Raw genomic sequence first — 19,650 nt, forward strand, 5'->3', positions numbered from 1 at the left:
CCAAGCAGGTTGTTTTCTCTATTTGTTCCAAGTCAACTAACTGAATGGTGTAAGCCTTTCAGAGAGAGACAGAGGCCTGGGGCGGGAAGCAGTCTGTGGGGCCAGCCTGGGCCTGGGGGAGAATAGAATCAACATGTTGAATCCAGCTGTGACTTTTGCCCTTCTACTCCCACCTCCTCTTTGCCTGGTGTTCAGCAGGAGTGACAGTGATGTCACAGGTGTGGAGTGCCAGCCACGTGCTGGGTGCCAAGCAAAACAGCCAGGGCGAGTGTGTGTATCATCAGTGCCTGAGAAGGAAGGCCACCAAATGAAGTGAGTCTGGCGGAAAGACTTGACTGAGGAAGGGAGGCACCTTGCTGGATGGGGGCGGGAAGACTGGAATAAATCTCTGCTGCAGTGAGGACCAGAAAGAGAAGGCCCCAACTGGCACTGGGAAGGGACGCCCCTCACCTTCCCATACTCTGCTTCTCCCAAAGCTTGTCAATGCCCCAGACATGAGCCAGCCTAGGCCCCGCTACGTGGTAGACAGAGCTGCGTACTCTCTCACCCTCTTTGATGATGAGTTTGAGAAGAAGGACCGGACGTACCCAGTGGGAGAGAAACTTCGCAACACCTTCAGGTAATATGGCCCAGAGCCCAGACTCCTCTTTCCTCTGCTCCTCACCAAAATCCATCCTGCTCCAGTCAAGGCTCCAGCACCCTAAGGTGTTAGGGAAGCCCTGGGAGGGGAGGTTCTGAACTCTAAATTTAAGAGCCTGTAAACTTGTATGTCCTGAGATCCTTAGGGAAGATGGAAAGAAAAAACAAGAACCATCAACAATTTCAGAGGGTAGTAGGGTATTCCTGCCCCATACGTGGGGTTCTTTTGCAGTCTTAGTCACTCAAACCTCTCTTGGGTGTCCAAGGAAGCTACAGATAGATGTGCCACAACATTGAGTGGTTGGTGACATCAGTGCCTCTATTCCATGCCCCTGTGTATCAAAAAGCACCTGAGGCACTGTCTCCCCATGCCTCTTTCTCATCACATCTTGGATATTTGTTCTTTGTCTGGTCCAGAAAATTCCTAGAGGAGGCCCTAAACTCCCAGACTGTTCTGAAGGGGACCTATTAGAGTATGCGCTCACCAGCCTCCAGGTTCTTTCCACCCTAGGATCCCTGGACTGTGGCAGTGGCTTGTGTAACCTTGCCTCAAAGGAAGGGGCTGCACAAAGTGACCCATACCCACACTCCAGGAACCTGAGGTCATGAGATTCACCCTCTCCCTCCCCAGACTTCTGGCAGACCTCATGCTCTCTCACTCCCCTGGGGAAACAGCTGATTTAGTTACCTGGATTGAGGTCATTGGCAATGGCTAAAGTGGAGCTGCAGGTGGAACTGGTTCAGGCTGGGGGAATCACCCGCTTGAGTCTTTACTAAAAGCCTTAGCCCAACCCTGCTTTTCTTGGGAGGCTCCATCTCTGCCCAGCAACAGTCAAGACCTGTATGTCCAGTGTTTGGACACCATCTCTGCAGCTGTGCTCCTCAAACAGATGGGCTCAGTCAGTCTCTGTGTCCACTGAGCTTATATTTAAGTTGTTTCTGTGGAGGAATCAGGGGTCTGATGTACTAATAGATAGGGATTATTAAACCATAAATGGAGGCAGAAAACTAACAGTATCCATGATGCTGGCACAAGAGCCTTGAACAGTGTCTAGTATACTGAAGGCACTCCAATAAACACTAGTTGAATCAATGAATGAATGAATGAATGAATGAATGTCTAGAAAGCTAATCTCACTTCCCAGCTCCTTCTGAGGCTTCTGTATAGGTGCCTGGCATCTCCTTCCAGCACTTCTTCCAAACTTCAGATCGCTTTGCCTGGCAGAGGTGCAAGAATACTTACTTGCATATGAGTTATACTCTTTCCCCAGTCAGTTTTCTTATCGTGACTCCAGTTTGCTGTGCTGGAAGCAAGGCTGCCAGAGCTCCTGCAGGGCTATTTTTCTCCTGGCACAAGGCTCTAGGTATCCATTTAAGCCATTCAGCATGTCCCAGATGCATGAAAGGTACCACAAGCCCCAGAAGAGTCTGTGCTGTCAGAAGCTGGTGGGATGCTGTTCTGCAAAGCATTTAATTAGGACAGAAAATCTGCCTAGTCTTTCCAGGATATAAAGCATTGTCTATGTTGGTTTCAGCCTTGGGTGACATCCAGAGGCCCCAGTGTTGGGGAAACTATTGTTAAGCAACAGCAAAGAATAGGATTGGTGAAGGGCAGGAAGGGAAGCCTAATCAACAAGGCCTGTGAGTCACCCAGATGGGCTCAGAGTATTTGAGTTCTCTCACTTGGAAGAAGAAAAGCAACCCTCACCCCTAGTCATCAATCCACTGGCCGTCGCCTTTGGGGTTTGTAGGCCCTTGTTCCTGCCACTCATGAATTTCCATGAAAGGATCTCCAGGTGCTCCGCAAACAGGGAAGGGATCAACTCTCCCCACCCTGTTAGCCAAGGAACAGCTATCCCATCTTCCTTTCTACTCTGATGCTTTGCCAGGGACAAACAACAGTGCTGCAGTCACCACATGTAGAAGGCAGTGAGTCAGCAGAGTACACCTTATAGGGACAACAGAGCTTGCCTGTTGGAGAAGCTCAAGAAGAAAAGGCAGTGGCAGCCGCTGCTTGGATTTTCAGTACTAGTTCTTTTATTCATTCTGCCATGCATGCATGCCTCATCTGGAGGTACAAAGATGAATGAAAGACATAGATGTCTCACCACGGTGAGCCAGTCAAACAGTCTAAACAGTCAAAGGCAAGTAATTATGTCACAGGATGCACTCAGAGCTGCAGGAGTACAGGGAAGGTCCCCAGGCCTACACTCCCAAGGCCACCTGAGCCAGGACAGACTTGACACCTCAGAAGGTTGAGCTACCATAACATCTTTACCTTGAAGCCTAGCCTTGTAGATTCCCAGATGGACAGCCAACAGTGATGCCCAGCATGTGTTGTCATACTCTCCAGAAAAAAGTGCTGATTTTCTCCTCAATGTCCCTGCATTGCAGGCTCTGCACCCACTAGCCTACTGAGTGCACTGTTCAGAAGTGAGGCAGTGAAGTAAGCAGGATGTTAGCATCTCTCTATGACCTGCCCTGTTCTCCTGCAGGTGCTCTTCTGCCAAGGTCAAAGCCATAGTATTGGGGCTGCTGCCTGTGCTCTCCTGGCTCCCCAAGTACAAGATCAAAGACTACATCATTCCTGACTTGCTGGGTGGACTCAGTGGAGGATGCATCCAAGTGCCACAAGGTGAGGGGTACCAAAAGGTGCCTTCAGAAAGGCCAAACTTGCCACTCCCTCCTCTTTTCCCCATCTCCACCCCACCCGTCTATGACCCCTATAATCCAGCTACACCCCTGAACTAAGTCTTTACTTTCTTTGTCCCCTGTAGGCATGGCATTTGCTTTGCTGGCTAATCTTCCCCCAGTCAATGGCCTCTACTCTTCCTTCTTCCCCCTCCTGACCTACTTCTTCCTGGGGGGTATACACCAGATGGTGCCAGGTAAGACTGTCCTCCCCTTGTGGCAGGCATGACAACCTGGACCTCAAGGATAGAAGGGCATGGTGAGGGAAGTTCAGTTTCCACCTTCATTCTCCTGGAACTGATGTTCATCAGTCCTGAAGGGATGGTAACTGACAGTCCCAGATCCTCAAAGACCTTGGACAAATCATTACACCCATGTGAGCTCAGTCAGCATGACCTATTCCATTTCCCTCCCAGAAAGGAGAGCGAGACTTGACAGAACAAGCTATACCATATGCTACCCAGGATAAACAGATGTGAGAAATACCTATCCAATGTCCAGGCTGTTCTCAGCAGGTCATTGCAGGGACACTTGGACTTGCCAAGTGCCAAGTGAGTGCAGCAAAAGGTCCTGGGCACAGGGCTGGTTCCTCCTTCACTTTTGAGTTGATGTCCAATGAAATAAGTTTTTGAGACATTTATTTTTATTTTATGTGTATGAGTGTTTTGCCTACATATATGTAAGTGCACCCATGTCGGGCAATGCCCACAGAGGTCAAAAGAGGGCATTAGATCCTCTGGAACTGGAGTTACAGATGGTTGTTAGCCGCCATGTGTGCTGGGAATCGAATCTGGGTCCTCTGCAAGAGCAGCCAGTGCTCTTAATCACTGAGCCATCTCTCCAGCCCCCAGTGAAATAATTTTGACAAGGATGTACATGACTTGGGAAGGTATCTGTGGCAGCTAGACATGACTGCTGGTAATTGTGCTGGTAGAGGTGTAAGGATGTGGGGATCCATTCTTCTGGGGTTGGTACATATTCCTGGGCTGGGTCCCTTGGTCACTTCCATGGGTATGCTCCAAACTTCTGATTTTTGCTGGCTGAATGGGGCACCACAGGTACCTTTGCCGTTATCAGCATCCTGGTGGGTAACATCTGTCTGCAGCTGGCCCCAGAGTCAAAATTCCGGCTCTTCGACAATGCAACCAATGAGAGCTATGTGGACACAGCCGCCATGGAGGCAGAAAGGCTGCATGTGTCAGCAACACTTGCTTGCCTGACTGCCGTCATCCAGGTGAGAGGCAGAGCCCCTAGCCCTACCAGAGGCCCACCCCAGGAAGTAGCAGACCACCCTAGCCCTGCCTCAAACCCCCTAAAGTTATGTTAAAGCTGATTTAGAGTTCTTTCTCCTTCCTCTTCCCCATCCTAGGTCAAATAGGAACCTTAAAAATAGTTCAGAGTCTCTTCCCTATGTCTAGCAGTGGCCCTAGTAGAACTATCAAGAATAAAGTCTGCCCAGAGACTCATGACCTCTCTCAGATGTCCCTTGGAGAAATCCTACTCTCTGCCAGAAGCCCTCTAGCCCCTCCAACCTCTGCAGGCCAAAGCCACAGGTATACTACATAAGCTGAACTTCTAGCTAGGAACACAAAGGCTTCAGCTGGCATTGAAGAGAGAAGCAGTGTAGCAGAGTACAACGGCACCAGGCACCTCAGAGAGCACTTGTAATTCATTCATCACTCAGTGGTTTCTGATTGTTTTGCTCTGCCAAGAACTAGGCTAGGCCCTGAAGACACAAAGATAAGTAAGAAAGAGGCCCAGTTCACAAGGCTCCAAGCAGGACAAAGGAAGTAACCATGTCAACAGCTAATTTGTGTGCCACGATGAGATAAGCAGCACAGTAGAGAGATGAACAGTGGCTATAGGAACCCAGAAGAGAGTCAGGGAAATCCTCAAGAGGAGATGACATTTGACCTTAAACTGAAAAGGCCAGTAGAAGTTAACCAGTGACTGAATGAACAGGTGGGAAGGCTGGTCCAGACAGAGGGAACAGCATCCCAAAGCACTGAGGCCAGAAGTACAGTCAGACCAGGAAGGGGACAGCAAACAGTTTGATGTGGCTAGAGGGCAGAGAAAGGCAGAAAGGTAGGCAGGGCCCAACAGTGAACTTTGGAATCTATCTCCTTGGCAGCATCTTGGATCCTGTAGCTACAGAGCAATACTGGTTGGTACATTAGAACCAAAGCAGGGCCCTCTTGGGAGACTCTGCAGAGGCAAAAGTAGGAGGGACAGGGTGGTATCCATAGAGAGGGGGATGGGGGTGAGTAGAAGGAACATTTTGCCAGGAGTATTAATAGCTCTTAGTGATAAACTACATGTGGGAGGTAAGGCAGTGGCTCTCAAGTTTTAGGTTGGGTAACAGGTGGCACTGGAGGAGGACCAGGTTTATTTTAAGATAAGAAAACTGAAGCTGAAGTGGCAAAAGGACAAAGAGGCTATCCACTGAAAGAACTAAAGGTCTGGTGGCAGGCGCCCAGGGCACAGTGAGGGGCAGGACAAGGTTTTTTCAGGTTTTCCCTGAGTCCCTGCTGTCTCAGAGCTGCATAAGGCTCTGGGCCTGGCTATGTGTCAGGCAGGTGTTAGAGCAAGTGACCCATCATGGTCTCTACTGGCCCTTTCTTCCTTCCAGATGGGCCTGGGGTTCATGCAATTTGGCTTTGTTGCTATCTACCTCTCGGAGTCCTTCATCCGGGGCTTCATGACAGCTGCCGGCCTGCAGATCTTGATCTCAGTGCTCAAGTATATCTTCGGCCTGACCATCCCCTCCTACACAGGCCCAGGCTCCATTGTCTTTGTGAGTCCAGAACTCCCTGCAGGGGGGCATGGCTGGGGCAGTGTTCACTGCCTTAAAAGGCTGTGAGCCTGGGCCACTGGGAAGAGGGGATTCCAAGGGGTTCTCTCCTTGGGGAGGGGATCTAACACATAGCCTCAAGCACTCACTGAAGCTCCCTGTGGTTAACCTCTGCAGAAAGGGAGATGTACCCTCCAACCATGCCCCATTCCAGTGACTCAACTCCTTTGCCTGGGAAGCCTATCCCCTTTTAGTTTAAACTCTCACAAGAAAAAGAAAGTATGCCTATGTGGGTGCCTCTTAAAGTCCCTAACATCCACATCAGGTGGTTCACAATCACCTGTAATTCTAGATCTTCTGGCCTACACAGGCACCTGCACACACATGGCAGAAATACACAGAGACACATAAACATAAATAAAAATAAGAAGGCATGCACTCTGGACAAGCCCTTTGGGCAAGGATAGTGGGAGAGGGCTGTGTTCCACCTTCGTATGTTGCCAATGAACTGTTGGCATCTCTTCCCTGGTCAGGCACCCAAGGGGAGGGCAGTGTGGGATAAAGGGTGGGAGCCTGTGATGCTCTCTCCTTTAGACCTTCATTGACATTTGCAAAAACCTCCCCCACACCAACATCGCTTCACTCATCTTCGCCCTGATCAGCGGTATCTTTCTGGTGCTGGTAAAGGAACTCAATGCTCGTTACATGCACAAGATCCGCTTCCCCATCCCTACGGAGATGATCGTGGTGAGAACCTTGTCTGGAGTTGGGGTTTGCGGGGCCAGGTTAGAGGGATTGTGAAAAGTGGAACCCCTGTCCAACCCTCGATTCCATCCCCTAGCAATGAGATAGGAAGTCAACATGTGAATTCATTCCATTCCCCTATATGTGGTTCCTCAGGCTGTCTCTCTCATCCACTCTACCCTAAAGAGGCAAAATAATGGGATTTAGGGCTCCCACAGAAAATACATGGGAAAGGCTCCTGCCCTAGCCCCAACTAAGTGCCAATCCCCATTCTCCACTTTGGGGTTTGCAGGTGATTGTGGCAACAGCTATCTCTGGGAGCTTCAAGATGCCCCAAAAATATCACATGCAGATCGTGGGAGAGATCCAACATGGGTAAGTCCAGGTTGCCAAGAGGCCAGCCCTACCCCATTCTCCACCAGAGCTGGGGCCCTGATGGAGATGAGAGGCTCTGGGTGAAAGTGCATTAGAAACTTGTATGACCCTGACCCAGAAGAGCCATGCTACCAGCCCATGCTGGCTGATTTATGAAAAGTGAGTCTAAACTGCTTGCCACCCAATCCCTGTAAGTTTCATGCAATGGATGCCATCAAACAACCTCTCTCTCTCTCTCTCTCTCTCTCTCTCTCTCTCTCTCTCTGAGCAGCCCCTTTGCTAGCTCTCAACCTACCTCTAAGGAAGACTCTCTTGGAAGGCACCAAGAGAAACCAAATCCCCTGGGTATCTATGCTGTGCCAGGTACCATGCTGGACTCAGGAAGACAGGGGCAAAGCTTGTCCCACAGAGTTGAAACAGCTGAAGGGAGACAAGGAGTCTACAGACTAGTGTGTGGAAAGAGTTCAGGATCTGGGCACAAACAAATAAAGACCTCCCACTTACCAGCTTAGTGACCTGGACAAGTTAGGTCTCTAAAGCCTAGCTTACTCCTTTGAAAAACAGGAGTGATAGAACCTGCCCTCTGATTGTAGTGATGAAGTGAGGAAAGTCATACAGAGACCCTGGCATACGGGGGAGGGGAGGACACTCCACCTTTTCCCCTCACACCCCTGTGCCTTGCCTCCTTTGGCTCCTCTGCAGGTTCCCTACTCCAGTGTCACCAGTGGTTTCACAGTGGAAGGATATGGTGGGAACAGCCTTCTCCCTGGCAATTGTGGGCTATGTCATCAATCTGGCTATGGGCCGAACCCTGGCCAGCAAGCACGGCTATGATGTGGATTCTAACCAGGTAACTTTGGCTGTCCTTAGCAGGGCTTGGAAGGATGGACCCACAGAAACCTACTAGTGACAGCCTAGGGGGCTGGAGATATGGCTCAGGGATAGAGCCCCTGCCTAGCATGCAAGAGGCCTGGGTTCCATTTCCAGGACCACAAAAAAGTGGGAGAGAAAGATGCCTTGGGCTCTTTAAGGTGAGGCAGGAGGGGGTAGGGGATGGGACCCAAGAGACTGATCTCTTTTTATTAAGCTTCCTTTTTTTTCCTTTTTGGCAGATGAGGGGTCTCACAGGAGAGCATATGTGTTCATGTGTATGCACATATGTATGAATGTGTGTGTGTGTGTGTGTGTGTGTGTGTGTGTGTGTGTGTAGGCTAGCAGTTAACATCTAATATCTTCCTAGGTCTCTTTTTTTGAGGCAGGATCTCTTACTGAACCTGGAGCTCACTGCTTGGCTACACTGCCTAACCAGTTAGCTCTAAGGAATCCTCCTGTCTCTGCCTCCCCAACACTGAGATTGCAGACCTGCACCACCATGCTCACTTTTTTTACATGGGTGGCTGGGGATCTGAATTCAGGTCCCTATGCTTGTACAGCAAGCACTTTACCTGATGAACCACCTCCCCAGCCCTGAGGCTGACTTTTGAGTGGTAGTATATGGCTGTACAACATCAGAGTCACTCTCAAGTCATGGGCTCAAAACCCTGCTTGCACAGCTGGTTGCATTTGAACACTGCTCCCCACCAAACCTCCCCTCTCCCTACAGGAGATGATTGCTCTGGGCTGCAGCAACTTCTTTGGCTCCTTCTTTAAAATCCATGTCATTTGCTGTGCTCTCTCTGTCACTTTGGCTGTGGATGGGGCTGGAGGAAAGTCCCAGGTGAGCCTTGTCCTGGGAGACTGGGGTAGGAGTGGAAACACAGTGATCATCCCAGAGAAGCCCAGATACCACAGCAGGCCACTCTTCCCCATCTAGCCTCCACTCCACCAAAGATCTGCAGGGAAATGAGTAGGGAGAAGACTTTCATACCCACCTGCTCCCAACTCTTCCTCTGACTAGGTGGCGAGCCTGTGTGTGTCTCTGGTGGTGATGATCACCATGTTGGTCCTGGGGTCCTATCTGTACCCTCTCCCCAAGGTAAGAGCCCAACTGAGAGCAGCAAACAATGACAGCCTCCAGCAAGAACAGTCCTAAGAGTAGGAATAGCACTCGAAAGATTGCAAAGTACTGTCATAGTCACACTTCGTGTCCATCAGCCTATGGAGTAGACAATAGTGATTTTATTCCCCCATTCTACAGGTGAGGGAAACAGGCTGAGAGTCTGACCTGTCTGGTGAGACAGCTCACTGTGCAAAATTGATCTCAGTCTCTGGCCTTCTGGGAGTCCTAGTCCTAGGCCAAAGAATGAACAAAGTATCTGGGAGTACAAGGCATCCACATAGCCCCTTAGAAAAATGTAGGCATGGGCCATTCAGGAACATAGGGAAAGGGGAGGACAAAGCCGGGCCCAGAATGAATCTCATGGCTCAAAAAACTGCAGTTTCCAATCCTGAGACTGAGGGGAGAGTTGAGGGTAGGGAGTATCTTTGCCAAAGAAGTATTCTAGAACTCCAACTTTGTCCTGCTGGGCTCCAGGGTCAGGTGTGTGTAGGAAAGGCAAGATGAAGGGGCTACCCCAAGGGACATGAAGCCATGCTCTGCTTCTCCAGGCTGTGCTGGGAGCCCTGATAGCTGTCAACCTCAAGAATTCCCTCAAGCAACTCAGTGACCCCTACTACCTGTGGAGGAAGAACAAGCTGGACTGTGTAAGTTTGGGGCAGTCTTCAGGCCCATCCATGCCCCTGCCCTCCTCTAACCCCAAGCCCTAGCCTGAGGGAGAGTATTCTTATCTGTTGCTCCTTAGTTAGCATAGCCCAGTGCTAAGACGCCAGGCTTTGGAGTGAGCCATTTTGTGTTCAATCCTAACTCCGTTGGTCCCTGACTCTGTAGCAAATAAGTTTCTTCACTTCTCTGAACTCAACTTCCCCATCTGTGAAAGTGGGCATTTTATAGACTTTCACCCTTGGGGTTGTGTACAAAGAAGACATGGGATCATACTAGTAAACTGCATGCAGTCTGAATTGCATTTATGATCAACAAGAAATCATTCTGGAGAAAAGTTTAGAATATGCTGGGCATGGTGGTGTATGCCTTTAATCCCAGCGCTTAGACAGAAGCAGGCAGGTCTCTGTGACTGTGAGTCCAGCTTGGTCCACATAGTGACTTCCAGGCAGGCTGGGACTAGGGAGACCCTGTCAAAAACAAACAAACAAACACAACAACTACAAAAGTTCAGAATATAAATCCAGAAGACCAGGATGCTGAGCAAGTTTCTAGGCTTCTCTGGGGTTCTATTTCCTCGTTTGTACATGGAGTAAAGTTGTATTCTGCATCACACACTGGTTCTGAGGATTAGATGAGATCACAGTGGGAAAGCACCATACTACCATAAACATCCTGCCCAAGTGTGACTTATTGCTGCAATTAGTCACATAGTGCAGCTGTGCCTTCACAGGCCATAGTGACAGAGGCTCTAGTGTACTGACAATGCTGCCTTATCTCCATTTAAGCCCACCATAGCCTAGAGACGAGACTTACTAATCTCTTTCAAGGATGACAAAATAGAAGCTCAGATGGTTAAATAAATTAATCATCAGAGGCTGTGAAGGAAGAAAATACCAAGGTCTGAATGGAAACTCCAAGCTGGGCTCCAGAACTCTAGGCTGTCTTGTCTCTGGGGAGCAGAGGCTTGCCCATGCCAGGCAAGGAAGAAAATCCTTAAAGTAAGGAAGTATATGGTCCCTCTGGGGTCTCCCATTGACAGTGGGGACAGGAAGAAACTAGTATCCTAACTCCCAGCCCAAGAGTCTGCTTTTACCACATGGCACCCCTCTCCCTGTTACAGCCGTAGTCCCTTATAACCATATGGTGCTGTGTTTCCACTTGATCTTCACAGCACTTCTCTACAGGTATCTCAACAGGCTGATTCCTTTAGAGCCAGTTGGGGACTTCTAAGGGATAAGGGACAAGCCATACAACCAGACTCCCAGCCCCAAGTTGTCTATTCAAGAGCTGAGTACCTTTCAAAGCAGGCACATCTCGTTGTTAGACAGGAAGGGAGTTCACATTTATTTAAGAGCACATTGCAAGGATAGGACCAATGCTTCTCTGACCCCTTAGTCCCCTCACAGAGTAGGCCTCGCTCTCCTATTGTGGACTAGTTATAGGTTACACAGCTGTACAGTATGGAGCCAAGCATTGAACCCCAGTGCCTCTGAAGGGCATGCTCTTCCCACTATTTCCTTCCATCTCCCTGTGCATGCTTCTATTTTCTATTAAAATAGAAGTCTAGATTTCTATTTTAAAGGTAGGCCTCAGACCAGGGCTGGAGTGTTAACAGTAGAGTACTCATCTAGCATGTGAGACCCTGCGTTCAATCACAAGAACGGCCAAAAAAAAAGCACAAGATCAAGAGCTATACTCAATGTAAGAGAAACAGACAGGTAAACAAAATCACAATCACAGGAATCTTGCAAAAATGAAGTCAAAGGGGAGAAGAAGTCTGAGCTAAGCTGACAGAGAAGGGTCTTGGCTAATCTCAGAAGACTTTCAGAAAGAGGCAGTTTTTCTCCCCAGGCCTGCTTTTGACATCTCTCTCCTCACAGTGTGTCTGGGTGGTGAGCTTCCTCTCCTCCTTCTTCCTGAGTCTGCCATATGGTGTAGCAGTGGGTGTCGCCTTCTCCATCCTGGTAGTGGTCTTCCAGACCCAGTTGTAAGTGACAACCTTCTCCCTCCCTAGAACAGCATGGGGTTGCTAGACCAACATGCCAGGGGGCTCCCAAGCCAAGGCCTAGCATAGTCCATCATACCTTCTACCTTCTGGGTCTGGCACAGGACATGCTGCCAGACCTCAGAAGAACATGACACAGCCAGGATTATGGACCCAGGCTGAACTATTTGCTGTATTCTAAAACCCTAGAACAAACCAGCGTGGTCTCAGGGGGCTTGGGGTGAGGGAAAATGGGTAAAGAAGGGGCACTTTCAGAAGTACCACCAGACCCACAGCCCAAATAGGACCTCACCAGGAAAGACCAGGGCAGAGGACAGGTTCTGTGCTCTTCCTAAATAAGAATTCAGTAGTAGAAGCCAAGGGCACCATAGAGGGGCAAGGCTGTGGGCAAGGAGGGTGCTGAGTGATGGAGAAACCTTGTCTTTTCATCTTATAAACTCAGAACCAGGAGTACTGACTTTGCAGCCACTTAAGTTCATCACCTTATGTACCCTCATCCCTTTTCCCCCCAAACCCCAGTGTAAGAGCTCCATCAAGATCCCTCCTGTCATCTTCCTGGTCATAGACTAGCCATAGGCCACCAAGCATGGGCCCTAAGGGCACAAAGACTAACACAAATAAACCCGCATGAGGACAGGATGCTGACAGTCTGGCTTTGCCTGGCCCCCACCCTAGCATCGCTCCAGGCTGTTAGCATCCTCTTACTTTCTTCCCCCTTCATCTAGTCGAAACGGCTCTGCTCTGGTCCAGGTCATGGACACTGACATCTATGTGAACCCTAAAACCTACAATAGGGTAGGTGATCCAAGCTTTGACTTCTCCCTTTCACTCTGTCCCCTCCACAAGCCCATTCTGTGACCTGAGCTCAGTCTCCCTGTCACAGGTCCAGGAAATTGAGGGGGTTAAGATTGTCACTTACTGCTCCCCTCTCTACTTTGCCAACTCAGAGATCTTCAGGCAAAAGGTCATTGCCAAGGTAAGGTGCCATCCTTGATGACCAGAAAGGCTGAAAAGAGTGGTCAGAAGATGGAAATGGACAGGGACTTGGCGACAAGGGCAGACTACCCTACAAAGGGTAGAGGTCAAGAGTGCTCTTGACTCTCTCTCCACAGACAGGTATGGACCCCCAGAAAGTATTGCTCGCCAAACAGAAATATCTCCGGAAGCAAGAGAAGAGGATGGCAATGCCTACACAGCAGAGGAAGTCCCTCTTCATGAAAACCAAGGTGAACTGAGGCCAGGACCATGCCCATTCTGATCTTGCCCCTGGCTCACAGCCTCCAGCACCTTGAGAGACAGAAAGTGTCTAAGAGCACAGCTGGGCACTCTTCTTGGGTGAGAGCTGCCAGCTCCCAGGGTAACCATGGCACCCTACTCTTGGCTAAGATAAGACATTGCCCATGGACCTATGAATGCCAGATGGGGAGCAGCAAGAAGTTCCTGGAAGCCCAGGCTGGGATGGGGATAGGAGTTTGGGGGAAGCTGACATACTTGAGCAAGTACACAGGAGCCCTGCTGTCTTAGGGAATCTTTGGGCCTCTAGAAGAATCCTCCCACTTTGGGGTAGAAGAGAAGAGCTTGTAAGCTTCCCACAGGAAGAGGCTTTAGGAGAGGCCTGTATTTACCACCAAGCTAAGATCTTAACCTTTGCCTCTGCCTTCCCTGCCCCAGCTTCAGGTTCTGTACCACAGTCCCTAACTGTCCCCCTCCTACCCTCAGACAGTCTCCCTGCAGGAACTCCAGCAAGACTTTGAAAGCGGCCCCTCTACCGACCCCAACAACAACCAAGCACCTGCCACTGACACCAGCATATCTTATATCACCTTCAGCCCAGATGACACCTCAGCAGCTGCCCCATGTGAGCTGCCAGCTTCTGCTCAGTCCCCCAGTGAACCTAGTGACACTCTAGCCAGTGTCCCACCTTTTGTCACCTTCCACACCCTCATCCTGGACATGAGTGGAGTCAGCTTTGTAGATTTAATGGGCATCAAAGCCCTAGCCAAGGTAAGGCCTCAGGGAAATGGTATGTACCAAAGTCTAGCTCACCTATGCTCCCTTCCTTCAGGGCCCTCGTTTGAACTAACTCAGGGAGTTCCAGGCCCTAGGGACTCCTTGCCCCAGATGTGACCAGGATGAATGTGCTCTGCAGGCCAGGTCCAGGACAATGAAGGTCTGGGGAGCACTCCCTGGGCTCCAAGCCACCCACCAGGGCTACCCTGAGTTCTTTCTCAAATCCCCAGAACCCACCTGGGGTCCTCTGACTAGAGGCCAGTTTGTTCCCTGGTTCATGACCTACTGCCCCTTCCCACACTCACAGCCAACCTAGGAGAGAATAAAGCATAGCACCAGTGTCCCTATGCTCAGGCCAAACAGGCAGCTGGGGGACAATGTGAATAGAAGGACTTATCATTTCTCAGTGGCCCTGTCAATGTCAGGGTTATCAGCAAGCCTCAGGGTGACTCTGATGGAGGCAAGCCTGGGAAACCGAGGAGCACAGATTATCTACAGGCTGATATCACCACCAGGCAGAGACAGTAAAGGCTACTCCCTGGCCTCAGCCTCAGCTGGCTTCTCTAGGCTGGACTTCGGTGAAAGCTTGCCTGGTAGAGCCTTGGTTCTAATCACAGAAAGCAGAGATCTCCCCTTAAAAGGGGCCATGGTGACTTTAAGTGTCTGCCACATTGGCAAAGCCCCATTTCCGCCACTTTCCAGAGACGTCTTGGGCCAACACTCCAGAGAGAAGTGGGGTGCTTTCTGCCACTCTTGCCCAAGGCTGCCAGGGCCCTCAAGACTGCTTATTTGTTTGGCTTCCCCCTCTGAAGTGCATTTTGTGAGTCACTTTCGAGACCCACTCAGAACATTCCTTTCCTTTTATCTCCCTTTTACCCCCCCCCCACCCCAACCTTCTAGCTAAGCTCCACCTATGGGAAGATTGGAGTCCAGATCTTCCTGGTAAACATCCATGGTAAGAAACTGGGGAGGGGGGCATTTAGTGGACTGGAAGGCTAGAGAAGTGTTATGGTGGGAACAGGCTGGTGGGTCATGAAATGAAAGCACCCTAATATTCCCCCCAAACTTCTATCTGCTGTTGACAGATTCAAATATTAAGTCAGCCAAATCATTGTATCTGTCTGGGGATCCATTTCCAGCCCTGTAAATTAGAAGTTTGGCTAGATTAACTTGGGATCCTTTCCAAATCCATGAATCTATACAAGTGCAGAGTAGTCACATACCCTGTCTTCCCAGGGACGTATGCACACAGTTTCCAAAGGGTGGGCTACACAGCTCCAAGGACATGCTGCATGGCACAGACATTCACCCCATTAACACATGTGCCAAGCTCAGAGAGTGCACATAGTCCCAGGAGAAAATAAGAGCAGGAGGGGGCATGCACATCCAGCTTCCTAGAGAGTCAGACCCCACCCAGCAGAGCGCTGCAGCCCCCACACTGGGAGGGAACCTAAAGTGGCAGTCAGTGTGTTCAGTGGGGATGCGTATTCATTCCTCTTACCCTTACTGAACACTCCCAAAAACAAGCTCCAAAATTGGAAAGAGTGAGGGTTTCACCTCCTTTTGGAAGTTTCAGGACCGATCTAGGCAAATAATAGGAAAAATGAGCCTCAGGGGCTTAGATCAGCAGCAGTCTCCTCATTAGCTTTTCCTGACGAGCCCCAGCTTCCTAAATCCAACAGCTTCCTTCTACGGGGGTTGAGGGTCAGCATTTTCAAGCTCATGTTGCCCTCTGCTGTCCAGAACTGATATTGCAGTGTCAATACCATGGCCTCTGCTCCCTTCCTCCCCCTCAATCAACACACACACCCACACACACACACACACACACACACACACACACAGCTCCTTCCCCCCACTCCCCCAACACACACACAACTCCCCTCATCTCTTTCCCTCCCTCCAGCTCCAATTTACCACTGCTGTTTTCTTTTTCTCAAGATAACCTTGCCTCCTTCCAGCCCAGGTGTACAATGATATCAGCCACGGAGGTGTCTTTGAGGATGGGTGTGTACAGCGCAGCCATGTGTTCCCCAGTATCCATGATGCAGTTCTCTTTGCCCAGGCAAATACCAGGGAAGTGGCTCCAGCACACAGCTTCCAAGGGGTAAGGGCTCAAACCCTGAGGAATCCTGGGCTCCAGGGCTCTCAAACAGCAGACCAATGGGACTTTAAAAAGAACCAGGAGTGGGCCGGGCACAGCACACCTTTAATCCCAGCACTGGGGAGGCAGAGACAGGTGAATCTCTGTAAGATTGAGGCCAGCCTGGTCTACATGGTGAGTTTCAGGTCTGCTGTGGCTACAGGGAGACCCTGTCTCAAAAAGACAGACAGACAGGAAAGAAAGGAAAGAAAGGAAAGGAAAAGAAAGGAAAGGAAAGAAAGAAAGAAAGAAAGAAAGAAAGAAAGCCAGTAAAATGTGTGAGTTCATTGCCAGTTCTGCCAGCTCACTCTTTTGAATCTCAGAACCCCTGTCCATAGAATGGGCACCATCAACCATTACCTACTAACACAGAGCTTTTCCTTTGTTTTTGTTTAGTATTAAATGATAATTGTACATTTTATATAAAGATATGCTTTTATTGAATGCTGTTTTTGTATGGAGGCTCACCAGACACTGCCTTTACTCTTTGGTGGAGGGTAGGGAGGAGGTGCCTGTTTTCATTTAACAGGGCTTAGAGATCTCAGGCTGAGAGGAATGGAGAGGCTGAGTCTGGGTTTTGTCTCAGCCTCTTGACATTTAATTTACTAACCCAGTGAGTGGTACACAAGAGAGATACAAATAATTCTGTCTAGGACTCTAGAAAGCTGAAGAGTCAGCCCCAGTCATCTCTCACCCCACAGGCCATCTCCTAGCTCAGCCCTACCTTTGGCCTCCCAAGACTGTGTTTGTGTCCCCAGCCTCGGGGGGGGGGGCAGACACAGAAAGAGACAGAGACTGACAGACAGGAAGAGACAGAGACAGAGAAACAGAAAAAGGAAAAGAGAAGGAGGATTCTCTGGCACTAGAGCAATGATTTACTCTTTGACTTAGAAGACCGATGAAGATCTGGGCAGAGAGTTGGCTCAGCAGTTAAGAGCACTGACTGCTTTTGAACCCAGGTTCAGTTACCACCATATGATGCCTAACCAGGCTGGCCATAATTCCAGTTCCAGGGCATCTGATTCCCTCTTCTGGCTTCTTTGGGCATTGCACAACATGGGCGCACTTACATGCATGCAGGCAAACTACTCATACACATAAAACAAAAATTTTAAAAGAGCCAGGTGTGGTGGCACATGCCTTTAATCCCAGCACTCCGGAGGCAGAGGCAGGTGGATCTCTGTGAGTTCAAAGCCAGCCTGGTCTACTTAGTGAGTTCCAGGACAGCTGGGACTACAGAGAGACACTGTCTCAAAAAAGACCAAAAAAAATTTTTTTTAAAGAGACTGATGAAGGTGAAGTCAAATGCTGAAAGAGTGCCTAAGACACAGCACTCCTACCCCACCCTCCACATTAGAGAAGCTTTACCCACAGAGCAAATTAGAAGAATCTGGGGAAATCCTCATTAATTGTCCATACATAAATAATATCCAGTTGTTACCGCTTAAGTGCAATGTGTTGCTTCTATATTTACAAATAATTTATAATATATCTTCTAAACTTATTATAAATTATACACACTTGTATACATACTCCTTTCCAACAACATGGAGAGGGAGAAAGCCAGCAAATGGAGTTGACTATTTTACCTTTACAGAATTATAGAGGAAAGGAATTTCTCAAGTCTAGGCAACCAGTACCTCCCTGCCTATATATATTACAGGCACACAAGGACAGTCCCTATGGCACCTACCCATAGCTGTGCTGTTTCATTAGGCAGGTGGGAGAGGGAAGGACCAGAGAACAAGGGCTCCGGGAAACAGGGTCCTTTATGGTCTACCAGGCACCCTTCCTGCTACCACACACCTGCTGCTGTTCTGACACCTGAGCTCAGCCTGCACCCACTTCCCTCCCTTTAGGCTCCAGGGGATGCTGAGTTCACCTTGTATGATTCAGAAGAGGATGGCCCCAGCTACTGGGACTTAGAGCAGGTAAGCAGAGGGATAAGAAGTGAGAAAGGGGAAGGAAGAAGACTCCTTCCAATTGAAGGTGTTCACTGGCTGTCATCTCCAGTCCAGAGCAGTCACCTTGAAGGTGGCAAGATTTCATCTCTATCTTTCTTTAAATGAAATATCTTAACTCTTCTCTTGCACAGAAAGTGGGAGGGAGGAGAGACACAGGGGCATCTTAAGGAAAGAGTCACTGGACCAAGTCCTAGAGAACTGATACCTATGCTTAACTCGCCAATGCACCAACCCTGTGAATATGGGCAAGTCACATGACACCATTGGCTCCCTGTTGCTATTATCTGTAAAATAAGAGATATGTGGATAATATTTGTTCCCACAGGATTGGTGGGAGGAGCCATTTGTCCTTTCATTAATTCTTTAGATGTTTATGGAACACCTACTGTTCACTGACACAGTTGTCAGGTGGGCATAATAAAGCATTGAGCAAAGACCTCTGTCCTTTGGAAATGGTATTCTGGAAGAATCTCATGAAATTATTTAGGAGCACAAATGAATTATCACTCGACTGGATAGGCTGTTAGAACTAAAAGCTATGCAGCAGGAGGGGCCAGTATCCCCTCAGGGCCTGTAAAATTTATCACTATTCCAGCACTGAGAATGAAAAGAAACCAGGTATTAAATTTAGAGAAATGTTGCTTTGGATCTGTTAAAAATAACATCTCTCTTCCCGTTTGGGGGGTGGGGAGGTTGCATTCCATGGCCCTCTGAATAGGTCTCTCAGAAGGCTAATGGCAGGTGAGAAACATCTGAAATTTAACAGACTAATTTCTGTACCCCCTTGGAATCTCTAGTACATTGAAGAAAAAAACTGGGTGGGACAGAAACAATTTACAACTTTTCTAATCTCAACCCATGAAGAAAATGGAGCTGAAATCCAGGGAGCAAAGTGTTAAAGATCACATAGTACTGGGGCGGTAGGGTGTGGGGTGGGGAGGACAAGTCACGATTAGATGCTAGTACTTTCATCTCTCTGTACCAGTTCATCTCTTAGGCTAACCTGCCTTTCCCTTGTTCATTTGAAACACAAACTCACTAACAGATGCTTCATTCTGGCCCGCAGTCTGTGGTCCCCTCTTGGTTGCAATCTGACTCTAATGCCTTCCTTTCCTCTTGCCCTTCCTTCCTGTGGTCCCTGCAGGACATGTTCGGAAGCATGTTTCATACAGAGACCCTGACTGTCCTGTGATGGCCTATTTGGCCCCCACGCTGCCTCCAGAGCACCTGGCACCTGGGACTTCCATGGAAGATAAGCCCAGGACTACAGGAAGTGTGAGAGAGAGACAGAGAGAAGAGTCTGCCCACTCTCTGTCTGCTTCTCTTCCTTTCCCCTGCCCTTCCCTCCCTGCCTGCCTCCCTGGAAGAGAGCCATCTCAGCCTTAGTAGCAGAAGGAGTCAGCTCCTTCAGGGATAGGAGTCTAGTGAACCCATCTCTTTACCCCTCCCTTCCCTCTCAGGCTTGGGCCAGCAGAAGCTCATACCACTCCATCTACCCATACCCTTCTCATGGCAGCTGAAGGACACCTTGACACCTTGACTTCTGGACTTTAGAGTGAGCCAAGAACACAAAGATAAGAACAACTGTACTGACCTGAGGTCTGTGACCTTCATGACCTGCATGAC

The 19,650-nt window shown here is 49.2% G+C and overlaps 1 protein-coding gene across 1 annotated transcript in view; it reads left to right on the top strand.

Moving 5' to 3' along the window:
- The window catches only part of Slc26a9 (solute carrier family 26 member 9), a 26,892-nt gene extending 7,676 nt beyond the window's left edge, over positions 1-19,216 (top strand). Inside the window, exons 2-21 of the mRNA XM_008823356.1 lie at positions 477-619; positions 3,135-3,274; positions 3,417-3,527; positions 4,389-4,564; positions 5,960-6,124; positions 6,716-6,868; positions 7,158-7,240; positions 7,943-8,090; positions 8,844-8,957; positions 9,138-9,215; positions 9,788-9,883; positions 11,783-11,889; positions 12,633-12,702; positions 12,791-12,883; positions 13,020-13,133; positions 13,627-13,911; positions 14,818-14,872; positions 15,879-16,024; positions 17,920-17,991; positions 19,169-19,216. Coding sequence (XP_008821578.1) covers positions 495-619; positions 3,135-3,274; positions 3,417-3,527; positions 4,389-4,564; positions 5,960-6,124; positions 6,716-6,868; positions 7,158-7,240; positions 7,943-8,090; positions 8,844-8,957; positions 9,138-9,215; positions 9,788-9,883; positions 11,783-11,889; positions 12,633-12,702; positions 12,791-12,883; positions 13,020-13,133; positions 13,627-13,911; positions 14,818-14,872; positions 15,879-16,024; positions 17,920-17,991; positions 19,169-19,216 — 2,379 coding nt within the window. The 5' untranslated portion in view covers positions 477-494. The remainder of the gene's footprint in view (positions 1-476; positions 620-3,134; positions 3,275-3,416; positions 3,528-4,388; positions 4,565-5,959; positions 6,125-6,715; positions 6,869-7,157; positions 7,241-7,942; positions 8,091-8,843; positions 8,958-9,137; positions 9,216-9,787; positions 9,884-11,782; positions 11,890-12,632; positions 12,703-12,790; positions 12,884-13,019; positions 13,134-13,626; positions 13,912-14,817; positions 14,873-15,878; positions 16,025-17,919; positions 17,992-19,168) is intronic.
- The last annotated feature ends 434 nt before the right edge of the window (positions 19,217-19,650 follow it).

The sequence above is a fragment of the Nannospalax galili genome, unplaced genomic scaffold, assembly GCF_000622305.1.
Source record: "Nannospalax galili isolate Female #2095 unplaced genomic scaffold, S.galili_v1.0 scaffold309, whole genome shotgun sequence".
In the NCBI taxonomy this organism is placed as follows: domain Eukaryota; kingdom Metazoa; phylum Chordata; class Mammalia; order Rodentia; family Spalacidae; genus Nannospalax; species Nannospalax galili.